This window comes from Rutidosis leptorrhynchoides, chromosome 11 (assembly GCF_046630445.1).
Source record: "Rutidosis leptorrhynchoides isolate AG116_Rl617_1_P2 chromosome 11, CSIRO_AGI_Rlap_v1, whole genome shotgun sequence".
Classification (NCBI taxonomy): domain Eukaryota; kingdom Viridiplantae; phylum Streptophyta; class Magnoliopsida; order Asterales; family Asteraceae; genus Rutidosis; species Rutidosis leptorrhynchoides.
This window is the reverse complement of record NC_092343.1, coordinates 331,615,756-331,637,810: the sequence shown is the minus strand read 5'-3', so window position 1 is coordinate 331,637,810 and position 22,055 is coordinate 331,615,756. Positions and strand designations below refer to the sequence as shown.

Genomic DNA, 22,055 nt, shown 5'->3' with positions numbered 1-22,055 from the left:
TATTCACATACTTCACCAATTTACTAGCAAGCATGCTTCACGTACAACTCTATAGTTTCTATAGTTTTGTTGCTTCACCAACCAAAACAATTGTACTTTTTTTTACGGTTGACCAAGTTACACATTTTTAAGAATATATTTCAAAAGAAGCAGCACTACCTTAAATTAATAATTTAACAAACCTTTAAATTATTGTAATTCATATCATCATACTTCATATTAACATTAACATTAACATTAAATCTCAAAATTTTCCTTTCAATAAAAAAATACATCATTAAAAAATGTTCTCTCTTCTCTCCTTCTCTCTCTTGCATACATCTGACTTCCGGTAAACATTCCGGCAATTAATCTTACAATCGTTTGTTCTTTTTATTATTTTAATTTTAATTCAGTTCTAGTACAATGTTCAACATACCTACATCACCTTTCACCCCTAATCAACCTACTGCAAACCGCCCTCATCGCTATACCCATACCTTGAACAACACCAACCACATCAAATATCAACCGGACAATGTAGGAATCTGGGTCAAGGTGGAAAAGAATCGAAGCAATCACTCTGAACAGACTCACACCAAGCAGACCCAAATAGGTGAAGACTTCCCTCATCTCAGCCGCCACCAATACAACCCTAAACCCCACCTAAACCCTAGATTAAATTCTGCAAGCAATATGATTTATCAAAGATTCAAACAACAGGAACAAGCCAGAAATCTTATTCACAATTTCGGTAACCCTACAACTTCCAACAAACCACCACAACCGTTAAACAAAAACATCACATCCTTCCTATTTTTTAACTTCCCTGAAACTTGGACCGCTGCCAACCTGTGGGGTCTTTTCAAAAAATACGGTGACCTTTTTGAAGTTTACATCCCAAAGACAAGATTAAAAAATGGTAAAAGATATGGTTTCGTACGGTTCAAGAATGTGCACAACCATCAGATTGATATGTTACTTCGTAAACTTAACTTGGTGGAGGCTGATGGTATGCTACTTGTTGCATACAAAGCTCACGATCGAAATCCTCCAAACACCCACAAAACCATAAACCAACACACCAAACAGAAAACTAATCAATCCCCTGCCTCGAAACCAACCTATATCCCAACCAACCTCACCGATGAACGCAATTACGCCGATGTCGTTTACAACAAAAAACAGACTGTGTCCTCGCTCCATACAAAAGAATTCTCTGTCAAAATACCCACTGATGAAAAACTCATTGATATTCTTGGTCATGCCGTAATCGGGAAAATAAAAGTTATCGAACACCTTGAATACTTCAATGAAATTTGCAAATCGGAAAATCTCCTCGGATTTGAATCAAAATATCTCGGTGGGAGAGATGTCATGCTCATCTATGAGGACAAAAGACTAGCACTTGAGATGCTAAGCTATAAGAAAAACCCTTTATGGAATTGGCTAGACGATATACAACCTTGGGACCCGGAGGAATATTCATCTTCGGGTCGACTTGTTTGGATCGACATCAAGGGGGTCCCTATTACTTGTTGGTCTGAAGTTACGTTCAACAAAATTGCAAGCTGTTGGGGTGAGGTCATCAAACTTGAAAATTGTTCCATTGAAGTTAAAGGTTCACAAGATCTATCTCTTGGCAAGGCACTAATCAAAACGAATTATCACGCTCTTATCAACGGTCTTGTCTACATTCATCACGACAATAAAATCACCCCTGCCTATGTGAACGAAAATAATTTGCAACCTATTGATTTCAACTCCACCGATAACGAATCTTCATGCTGGGACAATGATGATCATACCGAGGATTATATCTCTGATGAGGATTCGTGCATGGATGGTGATCAAAAAGACGATGACCAAGCCTCTCAACCGGAAAAACTAGACTCACCAGGTAATCCATCGGTTCAACATAACACCGGTGACACTTCGTTTTCTTCAAAAAAGATGAATGCTACCACCTTCCCAACCAACCATATTAATTGCCACCCAACTGAATTTAGCGAATCTCAAAGTCAAAACATTCATATTACCCAAGAGGATTCCCACGTTTCGGATACCCAACATGTTAACCACCTACACAGTCACCAAAAACCCTATCATAACTCCTCACCCAACTCCCCATGCCCCACCGTAACTCACATGCCCAATGCCAATGAACCAAATATCCCTATAAGCCCAATCCAAATCATAAATAACTTAATAGCTGAAAAGCCCATTGACTCTCATACCTCATCCTCACACGAGCCCAACAAGCAGACTATGGACCCGATCTGTGAATTAAATAAGCCTATTACCGAATTGAATTCACCGTCCGAATCTGTAGATGAGGATACCACAGCTTCGGCTTCACCCACAGATAATAACATCCAAGGAGATAATTCAAATGTTAACCCTAGCCAACTGCCTATAATCGAAGAAACCGATATCTTCTGCAACCCGTCTATTGCTACCAATAAATCAAAAGGTAAAGGATCAAAAAAATCTAAAGCCATGGGTAAAGCAAGTTCGAAAATCCTCAGTTACGATACCACATACTTTAAGAAGAAAGCTTACGACAACTTGGTACCAAGCCCTTCAAAGCCAATTACATATGCTAATCCACCTTCTGATCTCAACAAAAAAGGCTCTAGGTCAAAAATTTTATATGTTAAACAATGTGCTAGAAGCGGACAAAAGCTGAAACTGTCACAACTTTCTAGAAAGACGACATCATCTACTAGTAAAAAGCCATCGAGCAAAGGTGGGAACCGATCAAAATTGACCTCTTCCAACACTATCGACACCAATGAATTCGGCCAAGAGCTGGGAATTCGTTGGACCGCGGATCACTGACCTCCTATCATCCACTTCCTCTGTAAGTTTCTCAATGTCTTGTATTTCTCTTAATATTCGGGGTGTGGGACAATCGGGTAAAATAAAATGGCTTAAAAAAATATGCATTGAGGAAAATCCGATTATTCTAGGTCTACAAGAAACCAAATGTGCTCAATCTCCTGACTCCCTAATTGAATCGTTTTGGTATAATTCGAACTTTCAATTTGTACAAAAGGATGCAATCGGGGCATCAGGCGGTTTACTCTTAATTTAGGATCCAACCACTTTTTCTTTCGAACAAGCCCTAGAGGGGGAATTCTTTATCGCCATTAAAGGGACATGGGCGGGTTACAATTCTGACATTGTAATTGTAAATGTCTATGGCCCGCACTCCCACCAGAAAAAAATCAAATTTTGGGCAGGACTCACAAACCTAATCAATTACATCAATGTCCCTCACATCATTTTCGGTGACTTCAATGAAGTCAGATCCAAATCCGAACGTCTCAACTGTAATTTTAAACAAACATGGGCTGATAACTTCAATAACTTCATAAATAACTCGAATTTAATCGACCTTCCTTTAGGGGGAAAGAAGTTCACCCGTATCTGTATTAATAAAATGAAATTCAGTAAACTCGATCGATTCCTTATCTCTGAAAATATCCTAAATCTATGGCCAGACATCTCCTCCAAAACCCTTGATCGAGACCTCTCAGATCATTGCCCAATCATACTCAAAAATTCATTCATCGATTTCGGCCCTAAACCTACGCGCGTCTTCAACACTTGGCTAAACCTACCAAATGCTGATGATATCATAAAAGCCACATGGCTACTCCCCGTACCCGGTAACCGCCCAGACTGTATCTTTCGAAATAAATTAAAAAACGTTAAACTCGAACTTAAAAAATGTAGTCATCAATTAAACAACCTTGACAACGAAATCAAAATGCACTTGAACGCCTCCAATGAATGGGAAAAACTCGCGGAATCTAGACCTCTAACCGAAATCGAAAGAAAATCTTGGTTAAACGATAAAATGCAACACTTTGAAAAAGAAAAAAAGAAAACTAACATGCTCAAACAAAAAGCACGAATTAAATGGAACCTCGAGGGCGATGAAAACTCCAAATACTTTCACAACTACATTAAACGACGCATAAGCAAAAACAACATCCGTGGCATATCACTAAATGGATCATGGTCAGAAGAACCTAACACAATAAAAAACGAAGCTCTTAAATATTTCGAAACAATTTTCACATCCAAAAAGAGAAAAGGGATATGCCCGTTTGAAAATGAACCTAACCGCTCCTACATATCCCACACGGATAATCTCCTCCTTGAAGCCCGTTTTTCTGAAAATGAAATATGGGATGCACTTCATGGTTGTGACAGCTCAAAGGCCCCCGGTCCTGACGGCTTCAACATGAAATTCTTCAAGAAATACTGGTGGTTGATAAAAGACGATCTCATCAATGCCCTTGAATGGTTTTGGTGTAATTCTGAAATATCCAAAGGCTGCAATGCATCTTTTTTCACACTAATTCCTAAGAAAGCCAACCCAATTGGTTTCAACGAATATCGCCCAATATGTCTAATCGGTAGCTACTATAAAATCCTCACCAAAATTCTTGCAAACCGCATCTCAAAAGTTATCCACAAATTAATCGGAATTGAACAAACCGCTTTCCTGAAAGGTCAAAACATCTTAGATAGTGTCCTAATCGCAAATGAAATAATAGATGAACTCAAAAGGAAGAAACAAAAAGGCCTCATTTTCAAAGTTGATTTTGAAAAAGCCTTCGATTGCATATAATGGGACTTCCTCTTCGACACTATGAAATTCATGGGCTTCGGACCTAAATGGATCAGCTTTATTCGTGCTTGCCTCTCCTCGTCTTCCATCTCCATTCTCATTAATGGATCCCCAACCAGGGAATTTTCTCCCGGCAGGGGTATCCGTCAAGGAGATCCCATTTCCCCCTTTCTATTTATCATTGCCGCTGAAGGCCTTAACATCCTCACTAAGCGTGCAATTGCAAACGACCAATTCCGTGGCATCTGCGTTGGACACGACAAGATTGTGGTATCACACCTCCAATATGCGGATGACACTATCTTCTTTGGCGAATGGAGCAAACGCAATGCAAAGAATACCTCTAAATTATTAAAATGTTTCGAAAATATCTCCGGACTTAAGGTAAATCTTAAAAAAAGCAATCTTTACGGAATTGGGGTCCCGAAAAAGGATGTTGAGGAAATGGCTACTTATATCGGATGCTCGGCCGGCTCAACCCCTTTCACATACCTCGGGTTACCCATCGGCACTCCTTCCACAAAAGCCTCCACTTGGCAACCAATCATTGAAAAATTCGATAAACGTTTCTCCGACTGGAAAGCGAAATCCATATCTTTTGGTGGTCGCTTAACCTTAATCAAATCGGTCCTCACTAGCATCCCTTTATACTACTTTTCCCTATTTCATGCACCCATTAAAATAATTAACACACTCGAAACAAAACGAAGGAAATTTTTTTGGGGTGGGGCAGAAGCGGATAACAAAATTAACTGGATTAAATGGGAACACATCCTCTTACCTTATGAAAAAGGCGGGTTAAACATCGGGTCCTTAATTTGCAAAAACATATCTCTACTCTGCAAATGGTGGTGGAGATTCTTTAATGAAAAAAATGCACTTTGGGTTAAAATTATATCGAGCATTTACGGGGAGGGGGGGGGGGGTTTCTACTAACGTTTTCTCAAGAAATGTTGCAGGTCGCACAATTTGGAATGAAATCATCAAAGCAGGGAAAACTGCGGACAGCTACGGAGCAAACTTCACAAATTCAATTTCCAAAAATATCGGAAATGGCTCAAACACCAAATTTTGGCATGACAACTGGTGCGGCACAGAAAAATTTTGTAATCAATTTCGAAGATTATTCATGCTTGAATCAAACAAAAACGTCACGGTTGCGGAAAGACTCAAGATAATCAACTCAACAACAACTACTTCATGGAATTGGTCCCGTACACCCAACGGTAGATGCCTCACCGAATTAACAGAACTAAATCACCTTATAGAAACAATCAGTCTCTCAGATAAGCCTGATACCTGGAAATGGAATCTTGACCAATCCGGCATATTTACAACAAAAGCATTAGCCACCATCCTCGACAACCTAAAACTTGATACACCATCTTCTACCTTTAAGACACCTAGAAATAAACTCTTACCCCAAAAAATTAACATCTTCATTTGGAGAGTTCTATACGGGAGAATCCCGACGCGCGTAGAACTCGACAAAAGAGGTGTTGATCTCGACTCAATTCTTTGCCCACTATGCAACCTACACACAGAGTCTATTGAACACATACTATTTCAATGCACGCTTTCAACATCTATCTGGAATTCAATCCTACAATGGTGGAACCTCCCCGTAGACACCTTCACCAATCTCCGTGACATAATCTTAAGTGATCAGTCCCTCACTACGCAACAAAATGGTTCCAACATTTGGCTAGCCGTTAAATGGGCATCCACTTACATCATCTGGAAATACAGGAATCTTAAGGTTTTCGGCAAAAAAGAATGGTGCACCGCCACAATTTTATCTGAAATCCAAACACAATCATTCGCATGGATATCCAAAAGACACAAAAAATCAACGGTTATGTGACATCAATGGCTAATCAATCCCGTCTCATATATCTCCTCGAATCATCAAAGATCTGGCATTGGTTAATTGTAACATGTCCTTTACATAGTCCTAGTCGTTAGATCATTCTTGACTTGGTTGTCCATTTTCACTTGGTTAAATGGGGAGCGTCAACCGACTTTGTCATCGCAAGTGCGGTACTGTCTGGTTGCCTCTTCCCAGCTTGATGTCTCAAGTCCTGGGGTGTCTATGGCCTCCTCGTTCATGAATGTGTATAGTTTTCATATTCGGACTCATTAAATTGTATAGTTATAGGGCTTTGTAACTCTCTGATATATGAATAAAAGTTTTTTGCTTGCTTTTCAAAAAAAAAAAAAACATTAACATTAACATTTAACATATTCTCAAATAACAAAAAGAAATCATGGCTCCATTGGAAAAATCAAAATCGACAAAAATCACCCCCAACCAGCCATTAACTGTCTTCATTAAACGTTCAGTTGACAGACCGTTAACTGAAAAAAATCATCCCGCAAAAATCAGGTCTTATGAAAAAGGAAAAAACAAATCTAAATTTTCTAACTAAATAATTATCATCAAAGATTTTCAAAAGTTATTTAAAAAAACTAACACATGGGTTAAAAATATAGTAGAATATTACTATAACAGTTGACGGACATTGCGTAAATGGTCTGGAAAGAGTGGACAATATTTTGATGACTTTCAGGCCGACAACTGTCTAACAATATAGTAGCGTTAAAATGACATTAATCCGCCGCGAAGCGCGGACCACAAATCTAGTATAGTACTAATTGTGATGGGGTCTGTGGTCATTTTGGCCACCCCACCATATAAAACGACACCCACCCCAAACTCAACCACAAAAAACGCAAAAAAAACCCTTCAACTATAACCAACTTACAAAAATTACCATGAATTTCAGGGAGTTAAGACGTAAATTCAGTCAACAAACAAAAAAACCTTCCCCAACCCCTTTGACAGCCCGTATCTTCCTCCTCGCTCCGAGTTAAATGTCACCGACCACACCGTTAAACTCGAAATAATTTTATGAACAAATTGAAACTAACTACGTTCAAAACGGACACTTTTTAAAAAACGCTAAACACAACGACAGCCCGTATCTTCCCGCTCTCCGCGTGTTAAATTTTTTCGACAGCAGCGTCATATTCGAAATAATTTTATGAACAAAACGATAAAAAGTACGTTCGAAACGGACACATTTTAAAAAACGCTAAAAACAACGACAGCCCGTATCTTCCCGCTCGCCGCGAGTTAAATTTTTTCGACAACAGCGTCATACTCGAAATAATTTTATGAACAAAACGATAAAAAGTACGTTCGAAACGGACACTTTTTAAAAAATGCTAAAAACAACGACAACCCATATCTTCCTGCTCGCCGCACGTTAAATTTTTTCGCCAGCACCATCAGACTCGAAATAATTTTATCAACAAAACGAAACTAACTACGTTCGAACCGGACAGATTTTAAAAAACACTAAAGACGACGACACTAACAACGGCGCATAACACATGGGCCGTTTTTCCTTCTGTAAATACATAAAGCTACGTTAAATATGAATACGCAGATCGAATGGCCCAACCGCATCGCGCGGGCCTGACCCGAACTAGTTACAAATAAACTTAAACAATCCTTCGAGTTTTTTTATAGACAAAATTACACATATAGTCCTTGTGATTTGCTCAAAAACACACGGATAGTTCAAAGTGGTGATTTTTTCAACTAAATAGTCCTGAAGTATGAACTTATTCCACGGATAGTTCAATTTTTCGTCGGTCGTTAATTTTATCCGTTAACTTATGGCATGTGTCAAACATGTGAGGTTAGTTTTGTCCATTTATCCTAATTTCACTTAGCGCGGATAGTCCAATACTTCTTCTCCCTTCACCTTCTTTCCCTTATTTCTCTTCATCCAAACACACCTAACTCCATCTACCTAATTATCCAATCGTAACAGAGACACGAATTCCTTCAACGAATTTACCAAACACAAATTCAAAAACATAAAATTACCAAACACAAACTATAAATCTGGAATCGTTCCTAAATCATGTTCAATTAATATACCAAAAATTTCATAAACCACGAAACCACTATGTTGCCTCATACTTTCAAAAACCTCCGGTTGGGTGATTCAGCTGGCCATGACATTGGATACTATGTTGCCTCATGCTCTCGATAAGCTTGGTTTTGATTTCACTAGTTCCTTCTACAGAGACATTGGATGTGGTGATTCAATCAGTTCCTGGTCCGATCGATGGATTGGGAACACTCCTCTTAAGACTCGATTCAATCGACTTTTCGCAATTGAAAGCAACAAATATGTATTGGTAAAAGGCGGGTTTTTATTCAGAGATGGGTCATGGCCAGTTAAATGGAATTGGTCAAGATACCCTCGCGGGAGAGCTTTAGATGAATTGGATGAGTTGACAAGTTTGATCAGTGATGTTCGTTTAAACAATAGATCCGATTCATGGCGTTGGAACTTAGTTCCTAGAGGTTCATTCACTGTTAAACAACTCTCTACTCTTACCGATGAAAAGAAGTTGGCATCATCTAGAAGCACTTCGGAAAGTTTGCGGAACAGAACAATCCCTCAAAAGTTTGGAATTTTTATTTGGAGAGCGAAAATGAAACGGTTACCGGGTCTCAATGAGCTCGACAACGTGGTATAAATCTTAACTCTATTCTTTGTCCTTTATGTTCTATGGACGTTGAAACTATTGAACATACCTTGATATATTGTTCTAAAGTGGTTGACGTCTGGAATTTAGTTTGTAATTGGTGGAACATTCCCGTTTCTGGCATGCCATCTTATGCTCCTACATTATCTGGAAGGCGAGAAATACAAAAGTATTCGAAACAAAGGTTGGGATTCTGCTTGTATTTTAGCGGACATTCAAAATTGGAGTTTCATGTGGATTTCAAAGCGTCAAAAGAAGTTCTCATTAGAATGACACCAATTTGTTTTTTCGTCTCTCGAGCGAATACCAGAACCGGAATTGGCTAGAATGAGTCAATTTTTTTTATATTTTTTCTATTTTTTTATTTCGGTACAATCTACGCCTCATAGTTATGGGCCTGGTTTTTTCGTCTAGTGGATCTATATAGCTCTAGTGGCTGTTTTTTTCTCTTGTACATTCTTTCTTTCTAAAAGAATGCTTGCTTTTTTAAAAAAGAAAACAAGTGATTGTAAATCTAATTATAGCTCACATGCTTAGAATATATGTCATGTGAGGTTTACATTCAACGGGCCAAGTAATAATTAATTAATTCATATCTATTACATTCTTTGAAAAGGCCATGAAGATGACATCACTTCCTAATTAAAACCTTAGCTTAAAAAAATATTTGGACACTTGGCACATTAATATATAACCTTGCTTACATCATAAAAAAAACCTTTTTTAGTTAAAAAAAAAATACGTAATTAAAAAAAATAAACCGGACAAATGCGAATACCTTTTTTAGGTTTTTTTAATCAATACATTTAATACAAATCAAAAAGTATCGATATGCTTCACGCTTGCGTCTGAAACCCTAGATTTGCATAATCTGTATCTCTGCATCCTCGATCAATTCCAAGACGAACGTTTCAGTTTTCCAAGCATCTTTGTAAAGATATGGTTCACGCTTCCATTATAAATCTACCTATACATCATCTCAGTTCACATCATCTAAAGTTCTTCAATTCAATTGCTTTTCGTTTAAACAACAACACAAGATTGCTGAAGAAAAATACGATTTAATTTCAGAGATTGACAATGTCAAAAGCTCATGGAAATTGAAGGTCAGGGTTCTGCGTATTTGGAAGACACTCTACGAATTGCAAATGATTGTCATGGATGAAAAGGTAACTTTAATTTTAGCATTATTAAGTTGTTATAATACTTGAATTAGATGATTGATAATGATTATTGTAGCTGTTTAATGTTGCTGTTAATTTTGTTAGAACATGTATGTATGTTTGTAGATAATCTGCACATTTTAGTATCAGTCTAAGCATTATTAAGTTGTTATAATATGCCAATTAGATAGATTAAACATATTGATTAGTGTTGTTCTTTAATGTTGATGTTAATGTTTCTGTTCATTTTGTTAGAACATGTATGTATGTTTGTAGATAATTTGCACATTTTCGTATTATTCTAAGCATTATTAAGTTGTTATAATAGGCCAATTAGATAGATTAAACATATTGATTAGTGTTTATCTTTAATGTTACTGTTATTGTTGTTATAGCATTTATGTTTTCTTACTATACTATTTTTTGATTTTGAATTTAACGATGTTAAAATGATTGAAAGGTGTCCTTACTTTAGATTGTTGAATTTGTATCATGTAGTGCCACAAAATCGGTGTTGTTGTGAAAAAGGTGTTATGTCCAGAGTTTGAGAACGATTTGCAAGAAGGTGGAGTGTACATCTTAACTAATTTTGGTGTGGGAGATAACAAAGGTTCTTATCCAGTGTATATGCATAAGTGAAAGCTTAACTTTTATCGTAATACTACTCTCCGGCGTGTGTCCTCTTTTGATGGTCCTGATAACGATTTCCAATTCTTGCCATTTAGTCAAGTCTTTGACAAAAAGGATGAGACTAACCTTTTAGTTGGTAAATAACTTTTTATTATTGGATGCTTTTCTTATAATTATTATATATATATATATATATATATATATATATATATATATATATATATATATATATATATATATATATGTATTGAAGTAATTGCTACAAATATGACATTTACACTTATATAAATATTATTTTAGATGTCATTGGGAAAGTTGTTGACTCTGGTGATGTGAAACCATATGATAAAGATGATGGAGGAGAAGGAAAAAAGTTGAACATTCAAATAGAAGATGCTGAGTAAATTTTTAATAATTTTTTTTTATGTTTAAATAGTGCAATATAATGTCAATATTAATTCATCTTTGTAATTGTATTTATAGTAATTTGAAGTTATGCTGCACATTTTGGGATGATTATGCACAACAGATGCATGATTTTATTGCTGGAAACAAAAGTCTAGATACTCCTGTTTTAATCATTCAGTTTGGAAGAGTTAAATACTGGAAAGGTACCCTAATGACCAACTTTATGAACATCAATATAGTTTGAATCTTATGTACACATATAATGGCTTTATTGGTTTTGTCTTACTGTTTTTTTTTCTGCTCACAGTTAAAAAGGAATTATCCATCCAGAATGCATATTATTGCACAAAACTATTGTTCAACTCTGATTTACCTGAAGTAGTGGAATTCAGAAAAACTTTGATTTCCAAATTTGGCACAGCTTCTTCTTCTCAAGGTGCTAGTCAACTTTCTTCAAAGGTTAAGTCTTTTCGTGATGAGTTTCTTTCAATGCCAAAAATGACGATTGGTGAAATCATTGATGCAACTAAGGTATCAATGGCAAATAAAATCTATATACTATGTTAGTTTTGACCTTTGATATGTTTAGTAATAATGTTTAAAAATGCAAAATTTGTAGCCTATTACTTGTGTTGTGCTTGCTACCATAACATGTGTGGAGGAGAGGTGTGGTTGGTCGTATATTGCCTGTAGAAAGTGTAAGAAGAAAGTCATTAAGAAGTCTGAACACATTGATCTAGAAAACAAAGAGGATAGTGTGGGAAAAAATCTTGAAAACGATGGTAAATTGTATTGTCCTGGATGTGAATGTTACGCATCATCAGTGTTTCCAAGGTAAATGATACAGAATATATTTAATTGTGAGCACAATAATTAAATTATAAATTAAATGTACACATTTGTTTTTTATTATTCCAGTTTCAAAATACAAGCTCGAGTTCGGGATGGTTCTGGTAATGCATCATTTGTAATGTTTGAACGAGAGGTTACTAAGTTACTTCGAACGACTGCTGCTGAAGTTCGTGAAAAACAGGTATTTCACATATTTATTCAATTACCTTTATGCAAATTTTATAGATATTATAGTATAGTGATACTGACATTCACATTTACTGTTTTACAAAACTAAGTTACAAGATGAAGATGAGGTTACCTTTCCTGAAGTGTTTGCAAATCTCAAAGAAAAAAGAGTTCTATTCATGATTAGTGTGTCAAAAAATAATATCGACACACTTTACCATGTCTACACAGTTAGTAAAGTGTGTAATGATCCAAGTATTATGGCTGAGTTTGATAACAATCAACTTGGTGATGATGATGATGATCAGGTATTGACTACACAGAATTCAGTTTTTTAACTCCTCCAAAACTGAGTTTGATCACTTAAAATTTATGTACATATTATCTAACTAATTTATTAAATAAAATGTCAGGGTAATGACCATGGTGGTGCTTATGAGGAAGCAGGTAATACAAAAAAGGAATGTTTACTAATCAAGGTTGTAACCATATCTAATTCAAGTTTAATAGTTTATGATAATGATAATTTTAGTTAACTATTTTTCATGAACAATCATAAGAACTATTTAAAAACTGAATTAACTTTGTCATTATGTTTCTCTATAGGATGTGGTTTCGTGTACCGATGAATCGTCGAATGCTTTGGAGGCCACTTCTGAAACAGCTGCCAGTCCTCTAAAACGCCCACATGAAGCAGTTGATGATGATGAAACAATTGGTCAGAACTCAAGCACCAAGAAGAAGTTATTTCCAGTTAAAATTGAGAAGTGAACATTTTGAAAAAAAAAGTTTACCTCATATTTTCTATGCTTCAGTATTTTTCATTGTGTTATGTATTTCAATTTGAGACTATCTTTTGTTTGTGTTTGGTTATCATCATGGTTTTGAAGCGTTTCATAAACATTCATGATAAGCAGCACATTTGCATTTGATGATGCTTTATGCTTATTTTAATTTTCCTTTCAATGCTTTCATTAGACTCTTAAATTTTTCTTATGTTATCTGATCATCAAGCTTCTACATTGTTTTTTTAATGTTTTCATGAAAATGTGTATATTATCTTAACTAAATGTTATCAATGAATACATTTAAAATTTAATATAACATGTTCTTACTGATTTTCTGTTTTGACACATCTACATTGGTCATTTAGACCCATTTTTATGTTTACATGTATGCATATCTAGAGTGCCCTGAAATGCATTTTGACCGATTTTTTTGTTTGACCAATATTCAATCTTTGGTCAGTTAGCATCTTAGACTTTATTAAAATTTTCTGTGTAGCAATCTGGACCCCTTAGACTTTATTAAAACGCGTGCTTTATGTAAATTAATTATAACTTGGAAACAAAATCTTTTTGATATCTTAAATAGTCGCCATTATCAACATGTTATAATCATTATATAAACCGCATGCTTTATATGGATGGATATTTACTCCTACGCTTCAACTCTCGAGATTATTGGGGTCTGCAAAATAATACCCGATCAACTACATCCTTATCTTTTGTCGAATTTAAAAGGTCTGCAAGTCATCATCATTATATTTACTGCTGGATAAATTCAGATTGATAATGTGATTAACTGTCTCGAGACACGAAACCTTGATACATAGGAAACGATTCATTTGCTCTAATTAATTATTAGCTCGAAAAAATTGATAATTTGTCATTTTGATTAAACTTTCATATTACCTAATATTAACAAAGAAACTCTGTTCATGAGCTGTTGGACATCATGAATCCTTACAACAACAATTCGACAGCAAGACGACGTTTTCAAATGGCAAGGAGTAAGAAAACTAACGAAGATCTCAATCTCAATAAACATGATAAAGAAAACTCAATTACACCATCAGCATGCACATCTTCTGTGTTACCTGTTTCATCAAATTCAAAAGGTATACATTAAATATCTTTATGTTTTCATTAGCATGCTACAATGCTAAATTCATATGGTCAAATATTTAAGATGTAAACTGGGATCATAAAAGTATTTCATATAATGATTCAAAATGTTATATCTGTTGATCAAACTTATGGTTTAACATAAACTGTATTTATCATTGCAGAACCCTGGGATTGCAACATATTCAATTACAAGCGTACACAATCTACTCCTTTGACCAGTTCTTCAAGAACCCCATTAAGTGATGTTTCTAATGGTAAGTTCCAAATTGCTCATCACATTGTATCAAAAGACTGTAAAGACTTTTATGTTATGATTATGATATGATTTTGCATGAAGTTCTGAAACATCCTGCTATTCAAATGTTATTTGTATCAAAATGTTAAATCTGTTGATGATTATTATGGTTTAACATAAACTTAAAGTGTATTTATCATTCAAGAACCCTGGGACTGCAACATATTCAATTACAAGCATGTTGAAACTTTAAATGCTATTCACATTATAAAACAACTACATTTGTATCCAGGTCAATTACAAAGCATACCAACCATAAAATGTGCTAGCAATTCCTACCAAGCAAGACAAAATCGAATTTCTATTATTGCTGATAAGAAAACGAAAAATATAGATAATAGATCAAAAAATAAAGCATTTCCTAAGAGGATTTTGGTTGCAGGAACACCAAACTTGACTCCCTGTAAGTTATATTTTTACAAGCATTTACAGGAGTATCATTATGTAAATTAATGTTATAAGTTGTTAAAATCATCATTGAAATACACTGCAGTTGATGCTGTAACAGACAACTTGACCAACACATGTTTGACCAACATTACATCTATATCGTCAACTACTGTTGGTTGTATTACTCCTGTTCCGTCTACACGTGCAGAATATACCACTCTTCCATTTGGTTAGTTTTTATGATATAGTTCATCAGCTTATTCTAATTTAATATGACTAATCAATCTCTAACTTTATGTATACCAACAATATAACAGATCTTCACACACCTATTTCTATATTGGCAAGAGAGATCTTTTCACCCGGTTCTACATCTATTAATTTTACTTCCTCAGTTAATATGCAATATGATGGTAGTTAGTTATATCCTTTTTCATGGATTGTAATTCTTTGCCAAAATATATTTTTAGCATTTAACAAATTTACCCATCATTTCAGGTTTGATGAATACACCAAATGTTCAATGCAACATTTTGCAAGTGTCCAATTGTAACTCAAATACTTCACATACTGATGAAACCTTCAACTTCAGAGACTCTACAAAAAAGAACAAGTGTATGTCAAGGATTAATCCTAATAACCAAATCAGTTCTATTCAACTTTCTGTTGACAATGAACAATATGTTGAGTCAGTCAAAAAATTCTTTGGAATATCTAAAGGTAAACATACAACTTACATTCTGTAGAATTCATTTAATACAAATGCTATTTACACTAAAATTGAATGTTGACTTCAAATTCATTTTTTGTTTTTTATTTTTTCTATAGAGTACTTTGACCATGGAGATCCAACTTACATTTGTACTTTTTGTTGTGCTACTGTTTGGCATTCGGAGGCACTTACTAACAATCCTAGATGTGTCAAAACTTCCTATTCAATTTGTTGCAGTAATGGAAAAGTTCAGCTTCCAATAACACCAGAACCTCCTCAGTTATTTATCAACTTATATTCAAACAAACATCCAAGCAGCAGCAACTTCATAAAATACATTAGGAAATATAACAATATGTTTTGTTTTACTTCTATGGGTGGCAAAATCGACAATTCTCTGAATAATGGTCGTGGTCCATATGTTTTTAGATTATCAGGTCAAAATTGACATCGATTGGGTAGTTTGCTTCCTATTGCTGGAAATACCCCTAAGTATTCACAACTTTATATATATGATACCGAAAATGAAGATCACCATCGTATGAATGCTTACAGGTATGTTAACAATTGTTTTTTTTTTCTACTTTAATACTTCAGATACATTTATCATTAACTAAAATATTCAGTATATTAATCTCTTTTATTATCAGGCCTGATGCCAAACATGGAGAGTGCAATGACTCAATTGATCCTGCATTCATGAAGGAAATAAAAATAGTTTTGGACCAATGTAATCGTTTAGTCAAAGCTTATAGAATGGCAAGGAACGGATTTGCTGAAAATCCACATGAAAGTGTTAGATTAAAACTTATAGGAGGACGAAATACTGATGGAAGGAACTACAATCTTCCTACTGTTGATGAATTAGCTGGTCTAATCATTGGTGATGTTGAATGCGGATTGGAAAAACGTGATATAATAGTTGAAAAACAGTCTGGTCAGCTGAAGAGAATCAGTGAACTACATCCATCCTATCTTGCTCTTCAATATCCTCTTCTGTTTCCATTAGGACAAGATGGTTATAGACCTGGAATCAAGCATAGAAATGTTAGTGATAGCAGCAAGTCTGGTCATACTGATTTGACCATCAGAGAGTTTTTTGCATATCAAATTCAAGAAAGATGTAATTCCTATTCACTTATGCACTCGGCCAAGAAACTTTTCCAACAATTTTTGGTCGATGCATATACTATGATGGAGTCTGACAGGTTGAGATATATTCATGCACAGCAAAAGAAGCTTAGGTTAGATAGTTACAATGACATTTGTAACAATGTTACAAATGGAAATACTCAAGCATCAAACACTGGAAAACGATATATTCTACCTTCCTCATTCACCGGTGGTTCAAGATATATGATGCAAAACTACTTGGATGCAATGGCAATTGTTAGAAGATTTGGATATCCGGATTTGTTCATAACTTTTACTTGCAATCCAAAGTGGCCTGAAATTCTTCGTTTCCTACACAATAAGAACCTCAGACCTGAGGATAGACCGGAAATCCTGTCTAGGGTATTTAAAATGAAGCTGGATAGTATGATTAAAGATTTCAGAGAAAATCATGTATTCGGTGAAGTGGAAGCATGTAATTCCAAATCTTATTTTTATTTTCTGTACTTTTATAATAAATAAATTTCATAATTACACCTTTTATATGAATACTAATCTAAACATATGTTTACACTTTCCTTACAGTCGTTTACACAATCGAATTTCAAAAATGTGGCTTCCCTCATGCACATATATGTTTGTTTTTGAAAGCTGCATATAAGTTTCTCACAGTAGAAGATGTTGATCGTGTTATTTCAGCTGAAATTCCAGAAAAATCTGAGGATCCAGAATTGTACGAGCTTATGTCTGATTTTATGATGCATGGTCCATGTGGAGCTCAGAATCCCAGAAGCCCATGTATGAACGACAAAAATAGCTGTTCCAAATTGTTTCCTAAATCTATCAGAGAGGTAACATCTGTTGATGATAATGGATATCCTGTTTATAGAAGGCGTGATAACGGTTCCATCATACAGAAAGGTGATTGCACCTTACACAATGGATTTGTTGTTCCATATAACAAATTTCTGTTAAAAAAATACCAGTCTCATATTAATGTTGAATGGTGCAACCAGCATGGTGCCATTAAATATTTGTTTAAATATATTAATAAAGGGCCCGATAGAATAACTGCTGGAGTAATTCATAGAAATAGAGACACAAGTGTAGATGAAAGGGGAAATCAAAGTGAACGAATCGTGGATGAGATAAAGGAGTACTATGACTGCAGATATATATCTGCTTGTGAGGCATCTTGGAGAATTTTTGGAAACGAACTGCACCATAGAACTCCTGCGGTAGAAAGGTTATCATTCCATCTTCCCAATGAACATTCTGTGATTTTTGAAGATGCCGCTGATCTTCTTGATGTACTTGAAAAGCCCTCGGTAGCTAATTCACAGTTTACAAATTGGATGGAACTCAATAAGGTAGATGCGAATGCACGAAAATTATCGTACATAGAAATTCCAAGTCAGTATGTTTGGGATTCAGCAAGTAGAAGTTGGAAGCCAAGGAAAAGAGGGACCAAGTTGGGAAGAATTCATCATGTATCTCCATCAGCAGGTGAAGCTTATTACTTGAGAATTCTTCTTAACAAAGTCCACGGTCCAACGTGTTTTGAAGATATTCGAACAGTTAGAGGAAAAGTTTGTCCAACATTTAAGGATGCTTGCTATGAGCTTGGACTTTTAGATGACGACAAAGAATATGTTGAAGCTATTAAAGAAGCAAGTAAATGGGCATCGGGTCACTATTTAAGAACATTATTTGTGATGTTATTAATATCTAATAATGTGACAAAACCGGAGCTGGTATGGTCTAAATGTCACAAGGAACTTGGTGAAGACATATTACACAAACAGAGGACGATCATCCAGTATGCAGGTTTTATTTTAATCATTTAGTGTAACTGTTTTTAATTTATGTCATACATATATGGTTTTGAACTATTATAAAACCTATAACCCTATCTCACTAAAAATTTTAATTTTTTAATTTAAGACAGTAAAAAAAATATTTTTATTTATTTATCTAATAAATAGCTAACACTACCTTTTTGACTACAGATTATACTATGGAGCAAGACGAGATTGACAATCATACATTGTATGAGATTGAACAGCTTCTGCGCAACCAAGGTAGTTCGTTGAAAATTTTTAATGGTATGCCATATCCTTCAAATGAGTATGTCATAAATACTTCAAACAAATTGATTCATGATGAACTTCGATATGATCGTAAAGCGTTAAAAGTAGAACATGATCAATTGTTTAGTAGTTTAACTTCGGAACAGAAAGGTTTATATGACAAAATAATTTCTGCTGTTGAAAAATATGTTGGCAGTGTTTTCTTTGTTTATGGATATGGTGGTACCGGTAAGACCTTTTTGTGGAAAACATTGTCAACAGCCATCCGCTCATTAGGAAAGATTGTCTTCAATGTTGCTTCAAGTGGTATTGCCTCTCTTTTATTGAGTGGCGGTAGAACCGCACATTCTCGATTCATAATCCCAATAAATATTAATGAGGATTCAATTTGTTCCATTGAAATAAACAGCCAACTGGCAGAATTAATGAAGTTAACTTCACTGATAATTTGGGATGAAGCACCAATGATACATAAACATTGTTTCGAAGCCTTAGATAGGACAATGCGAGATATTATGCGTTCTGCAACTCCTGACAGTGAGGAAAAGGTTTTTGAAGGAAAAGTTGTCGTTTTTGGTGGAGATTTTAGACAAATTCTACCAGTTATTCCTAAAGGTAGTAGACAAGACATAGTTAATGCTTCTTTAAATTCATCTTATCTTTGGGATCATATTCAAGTTCTAAAGCTTACTGTCAACATGAGATTGAAATGTGGTTCAACTCCAGAAGATATACATGAGATGAAACAATTTGACGAATGGATTTTAGATGTTGGCAATGGTACGTATGGCGGGCCAAATGATGGTGAAGCTGACATTGAAATACCAGATGAATTATTAATAAAGGTAAGTAGTGATCCAATCATGTCTATTATTGAATCCACATATCCGAATGTCATTGCAAATCTTTATAAGCCAGAATATTTCCAAGAGAGAGCTATTCTTGCTCCAACCCATGAACAAGTAGATCAAATTAATGATCGTTTGCTACAGATGGTTCCTGGGAATGAAATGATTTACCTTAGTTCTGATAGTGTAGATGAGTCTGAGAAGTCCATAGATACAGAACAAGGTATGGGATCTACAGAATTTTTGAATAGCCTTAGGTTTTCTGGTGTTCCTAACCACAAATTAGTCTTGAAAATTGGTGTTCCCATAATGTTACTCCGAAACATTGATCAGCCTAACGGTTTGTGTAATGGAACAAGACTAACAGTGATTAAACTTGAAAAGAGTTTAATTACTGCCAGAGTTATAGCAGGTACAAACGTTGGATTTACAACTCTAATTCCACGTATGAAAATTAATCCTTCAGATAGATCGTTACCATTCAAGATCACGAGAAAGCAGTTTCCTATTTCAATGTGCTTTGCGATGACCATTAATAAAAGCCAAGGACAATCACTATCTCATGTTGGTCTGTTTTTACCACGTCCAGTTTTTAGCCATGGCTAGTTATACGTTGCAATTTCGAGGGTGAAAAGTAAGAAGGGATTAAAGATACTTATATGTGACAATGATATGAATCTTGGAAGTACTACAAAAAATGTCGTTTACAAGGAAGTGCTACAAAGATTGTAAGAAAATAATTTTCATTCAACTTTACAGATGGCTGATTATTATAAGGTACTTTGTATCTCTTCAAAATACTTTTAGGTATAAAAAATGGTCAATTGTATTTTAATTTTTGTTTCATGATGCAGGTTGGTGAAAATACTTTTAACATAGGTGAAGATGGTTACAAGAACTTGAATGGTTGAATCTGCACAACAGGTCAAGTTTATATGTAAATTTTTTCTAATGCCATGCTAATAAATTTTAACCTTCAATTTTGTACTTTACTACTAACTCTTGCCCTCAACTTTTTTATCAATAACCATTTCTTTTGTGATGGCATTAATCTAATAGGTTGGAGTCCAGGTTTTCAAAGGAACAGCTACAATCCGTATCAAAGATCCGGTTGAAAGCCAAAACACTTAACAATTTGAGTAAAAAAAATCAATTTGAAATGGATCAAAATTCAGAAGTAATGGCACCATATTGTATTTGTATTCATTCAAACTTATGCCATTTTGTTTAATATAGCATAATTGTGTGTAGTGATTCGGATATTTACGTTTTAGAACAATTGCATGTATTGTGTAAAACTAATGTGTGGCATGTTTTGTAACCTAGCCAAAAAACATTATTCTGCAATTTTACCACCTCACTAAAGCAGAATAAAAATTTAAGCATTGCCATCTTCTCATTGTTAAAATGCTATGTTTTGCTTTATTTAGATTATTTTACATAACATGTTTGAAGTTCAATATTTATATCCATTTTTGTTCTTCATGTATTAGTGTTCACTACAAGGTTTAGCCATTCCTTATAAGCATGCTAAAAAACATTTTTAATCGATAAATATGTTTTAATGACATCAAATAACTAACAACCAAAATATGCTGTCAATTTAATAAAATTAAATGATTCATGTATTTTAAACATATATTATTCTAAAAAAATACTGTATGATTTATCACTTCATATTGGGCCGTTATAATAAAAGTAATATTATTATGGACACAATTGGGCCTGTGATCCAATAACGTTTGGATATTTAGTTGACCCATTCAATTTGTCGTATCCATTCATATATCATCAATCCATTCAAGAATCATTTAATAACTGCACAACTATTTCGGCTTTCTCTTCCACTTCGCTCCTTCCCCAAATTGAAAATAGCCCTTGATAATAGAATCAACTCTGAATTCTTACGCTTCTAAAAAATCCTGTAAAGATTTTCAAGTATATCGATGGTGCTTTTTAATCTTCTGATAATTATATATGAACCTAAACCCTCATCTTCTTCCTCAATCTCAAAACCCTACATATTCAAATTCTTTACGATACTCTGTTCTTAAACAAGATGTACGAACTGCAGATGATTTTCATGGAGGGAAAGGTATTATCGTCTTATATACTTTTTTAAGCCTTTCCTTTTGTTCATAATACATGTCTGATTTGAACGTAGGGTTGCCTGATATATTTTACTGTATGAAATTGCTTTTGGTATTTTCTTAATTCATCTTGAATATGGTATTGAACATCTTCAGTATCATTCGTAATTGAAAATTATCGTTTCTTTATGAA

The 22,055-nt window shown here is 34.7% G+C and overlaps 2 protein-coding genes across 2 annotated transcripts; both read left to right on the top strand.

Moving 5' to 3' along the window:
• The first annotated feature begins 5,753 nt into the window (after positions 1 to 5,753).
• LOC139875765 (uncharacterized) lies at positions 5,754 to 6,488 on the top strand. The gene has a single exon (XM_071863068.1). It carries the CDS (start codon positions 5,754 to 5,756, stop codon positions 6,486 to 6,488), a length of 735 nt encoding a protein of 244 aa, XP_071719169.1.
• A 7,663-nt stretch (positions 6,489 to 14,151) lies between these two features.
• LOC139875764 (uncharacterized) lies at positions 14,152 to 20,378 on the top strand. Its single transcript, XM_071863067.1, has 11 exons — positions 14,152 to 14,314; positions 14,486 to 14,578; positions 14,852 to 15,022; positions 15,113 to 15,238; positions 15,327 to 15,422; positions 15,508 to 15,729; positions 15,838 to 16,000; positions 16,184 to 16,276; positions 16,372 to 17,309; positions 17,420 to 18,661; positions 18,844 to 20,378. Exons 1-11 carry the CDS (start codon positions 14,152 to 14,154, stop codon positions 20,376 to 20,378), a joined length of 4,842 nt encoding a protein of 1,613 aa, XP_071719168.1.
• Positions 20,379 to 22,055: the final 1,677 nt, after the last annotated feature.

Excerpts from the sequence above, each read along its gene's own strand:
- LOC139875765 (XM_071863068.1), top strand. The coding sequence starts at position 5,754 with ATGCTTGAATCAAACAAAAACGTCACGGTTGCGGAAAGACTCAAGATA.
- LOC139875764 (XM_071863067.1), top strand. The coding sequence starts at position 14,152 with ATGAATCCTTACAACAACAATTCGACAGCAAGACGACGTTTTCAAATG. Across the intron at positions 16,001-16,183 it reads ATAACACCAGAACCTCCTCA|TTTGCTTCCTATTGCTGGAA; the intron begins GTTATTTATCAA and ends TCGATTGGGTAG. Across the intron at positions 18,662-18,843 it reads GACGATCATCCAGTATGCAG|ATTATACTATGGAGCAAGAC; the intron begins GTTTTATTTTAA and ends TTTTGACTACAG.